This window comes from Dipteris shenzhenensis, chromosome 15 (genome assembly GCF_047967505.1).
Source record: "Dipteris shenzhenensis isolate YYH24624 ecotype China chromosome 15, Dip_SZ_1.0, whole genome shotgun sequence".
NCBI classification, from domain to species: Eukaryota; Viridiplantae; Streptophyta; class Polypodiopsida; order Gleicheniales; family Dipteridaceae; genus Dipteris; species Dipteris shenzhenensis.
The window spans coordinates 2,837,440-2,840,827 of record NC_141610.1 but is presented as its reverse complement, the minus strand read 5'-3'; the positions used below and the strand labels follow the sequence as shown (position 1 = coordinate 2,840,827).

The window sequence follows — 3,388 nt, the reverse complement described above, 5'->3', positions numbered from 1 at the left end:
TTGTTCGTCAACTACCTTTGAGACACTCTTCATAAACCACTATGTATTTGTAGGCTCTTGGCACAATGGTCTGCTTTGGTGTTTCCTCTCCAGCATGAACTAGAGCTAGTGGTGGGTTCCTCCAAGGTGTTGAAGACATTTCATGAGCCTTATTAGTGTATATACAAAATGATAAACCCAAGCATGAAATTCAACCCACCATGCCAAGAGAGTAGGAAGCCTCCAAATTTCTTGCCTCTGTGCATAATATAACGAAACCTCCATTAATGGTGTGACTTCATTTCAAGTTGTTGGGATGCCTTCATTTCAATGCTATGACTGATCATGCATTGGCAGAACTTTAGATTTTGATGCAATCTTCAGGATTCTCTTGCAACATCAAGTGTAGCATAATGTTGCTAATATTTTCATTTTATGCTCTAAGGGGCTTATTTGGATAGGTCGAGCAATGTATGTAGGAGATGGAGACCATGCTCAATTCCTTGGAAGGTTTTGAGACGGTAATTGCAAAGCTGATCACAAAAAGCACAATCGATTGCTCCAATGGTGGTTGCGTATATGCAATCGAAGAATAAACTACAAACATTCAAGCAATAGAGATAGAGGAACTGCACTGATAAGATCCATAGGAGGAACTGCACTGATAATATCCATAGGAGAAGCTATGAGCACAGAGAGACAAAAATGGACTGGAACAAGTTATCTAATAGTGCATCAAAATGGTGTGAAGCTAGCTAGACTTTTGGCACAACTCGAGATTTTCTTTGCCAAGCATGGAGAAGTGTCATTTGTGGCTAGCAGCAGGACATTTTGTGTTGGTGGGTTGGCGATCGAACCAATGGGCAATACTTCTGTACTCACGAAAAGATCCACCAAGCACAAAGCCATACTCCGCCTCATCGGATCTTTCGCAAGGAGCATCCTTAGTTCCTCCTAGGTGAGGCCACATGATTGAGAAGAGGAGTGGCATGGCAAGTAGAGTCAAGGAATAGGCGCCACAAGGAGGAGTCCTTTGAGTGCCACATGGCATCTTAGAAATAAGATATATATATATATATATATAACCATGATATCATACAATGACTACGTTTAAAAAAAAGTCCTTAAAACGATTTTGTTACAAACATTTTGTAAGGGGGACATAATCATTCATTATTATTCGATGTAAACACTCTAAGGTGGTGAACCTCGGGCTAAATATTATCACTTAAGATATGACGACCATAATGGGAACGGGGCTCATTATGCCGACCGACGGTGCGTTGATTTAAAGACGAAGTCAATGCATTCGTTCTCGTCCATGCCTGCTAAGCTTTTGTCATCCCCATTGTGATAGGTTGTCTCGTCAGCCATTGCCCATGCGCTAATGATGAACAATTTATAAGAGGATTTCTGGGTCCACAGCCCGCTTTTCTTTAGGTTGTCGTCAAAGCTCTCAGTCACGGCCTTCCTCAGATCTTTGCTTGCCTCTAGCATCGTCTTCTTCTTCCTTTCCGCTAACGACCTTACATCCATGTCTGCTCTGGTTCGCAAGAACGCGCAAGGCAGCTTGTATTCGATCGCTTTCTTAGCGATCGCGAAGTCTTCAGCCATAAAACGTTCTTTTGAGAGCACGAGGATGCAGTCGAAAGCATAGAGCATGTTTTTGTCAAAATACGTGTCCGCCGCTGGGAATGACCTCGTCCCAACTCCAGGGAAGTCCCAAAGCGCGATGTGAGGGACTGCTTTGTAGGTGTACTTTTTTATGCTCCTAGTGGTCTCGGTCTCCCCAACGGGTGCAGCATCTGGACGTTCAGGGAGAGTGTATCAGTAGTGCGGTGAGCTCAGGAAAACACTATAGATTTGCATTTTGATGTATCCTAAATCGTGATCACCGGACTTTCCCAAGGGGAAATTATGAAAATAGAATCGTCGAAACAATCAAATACTCAAGGAGAAAAAAAACGGCCTTCAAAGCAAAATTACTCTAGTAGGCTACAACCTGATGCATCATCGTCGATCCTTCGTAGAGCATTAATCAAACTCGACTTTCCGCATCCAGTATAGCCAACAAAGGCAAAGTTGTACTGATTGACGACATCAATGCCCAGCTGTTTCCGTGCCTGCTGAATGAACCTTGCCTGCTCTTCCTCGCGCGTTGGCTGGACTTTCTTTGGCTCCTGCTTCACCGGGGGCGGCGGTGGTGGCACAGGTGCCCTGGGTGGTGGAGGTGGTGGTGAGCGTCTAGAGAAGAGGCCACCCATTACTAGCTGGAATGGCCTTCTTGCGAAGCTAACAGAGCTTATATGTTCTAATTTGCAAGGTCATTCACCTTATATATCAGACGAAGCTTAAGAAAACCAAACGTGAATGGACCTGAACAAAACCCATTCCAAAAAACCCTCGAGTTTTCCTCAAGTGGTTGTTCTAAGGCCTTCCATTAACATGGTTCCGCAGGTCACTTCCTTGCTATCTCAAGTCACCATTTGATATCTCTTAATGGAGTAAATTATTCTTAGCACTACTCTTTCTAAATTATTCTTCAAGATTATTGGAGCTCCCCTCTTCTATATTCCCACCTTCTCGGTGCAAAAGAAGACCAAATTAAGAACAATGCTAATGCACAATCTCACTCTTTATTCTTTTGGAATAAAGTAAGTAAGCTTCTTTATAGTGGAGCATAATTTCTTACGAATCAGGTCATTATTTTAGCGCAAGATCACGTAGGACTTTTAAGCACTCCTTAATATATGTAAGGCATATTCACGAGCCTTTTTTTGTCAAATTCCATAGGCTGCCAAATTATGAAAGCATCTCCATATCGCTTTGTATATATTTGTATGTACACGTACATACCCATGTGCAACCCATCACATATAGAATACATCTCATGCCCTGCTACTTGGTCTAGTATTTAATCTTGGAATGGCAAAGGAAAATGATCCCTCTTAGTGCATGCATTCAAAGGACGAAAGTCCACACAAACCCGCCACTTATTTCCTTTCTTTGGTGTGACAACTACAGGAGATATCCATTCTAAATCATGAACAAGAAAGATGAATCCTGCCTCAAGTAGTTGTGTTACCTCTTTCTTTAGTGTCTCAGCTTAGGGATCACTCCCAATCGCCTTAAGCATTGCACAACTAGCTTGCTTTCTGGCTTCAACTCAATCTTGTGCTCCACAAGAGGGACTGGTCGAACCTATGAATAGCTTGTTGCAAAGAGACATGGAAAATCATCTAACATATCCAAGTACTGGAGCTTCTCATTACCTGATAGAGAATCACCAAGAAGCTCTTCATTGCATGGGCGTCGTTTAGTGTTCTCCACATCCTCCATATGAAGTGTCTCTACAGGATCTTCTTGTACCACCACCTTGTTCCCTCCTGACTCGATAAGCACCAAGACA

At 42.8% G+C, this 3,388-nt stretch overlaps 1 protein-coding gene across 1 annotated transcript; it reads right to left on the bottom strand.

The window, feature by feature from the left end:
* Nucleotides 1-1,071: 1,071 nt before the first annotated feature.
* Nucleotides 1,072-2,381, bottom strand: LOC147893213 (uncharacterized). The gene is made up of 2 exons (XM_087386476.1): nucleotides 1,982-2,381; nucleotides 1,072-1,784 (listed from the first exon to the last, which is right to left on the bottom strand). Exons 1-2 carry the CDS (start codon nucleotides 2,241-2,243, stop codon nucleotides 1,243-1,245), a joined length of 804 nt encoding a protein of 267 aa, XP_087242602.1. The 5' UTR covers nucleotides 2,244-2,381; the 3' UTR covers nucleotides 1,072-1,242.
* Nucleotides 2,382-3,388: the final 1,007 nt, after the last annotated feature.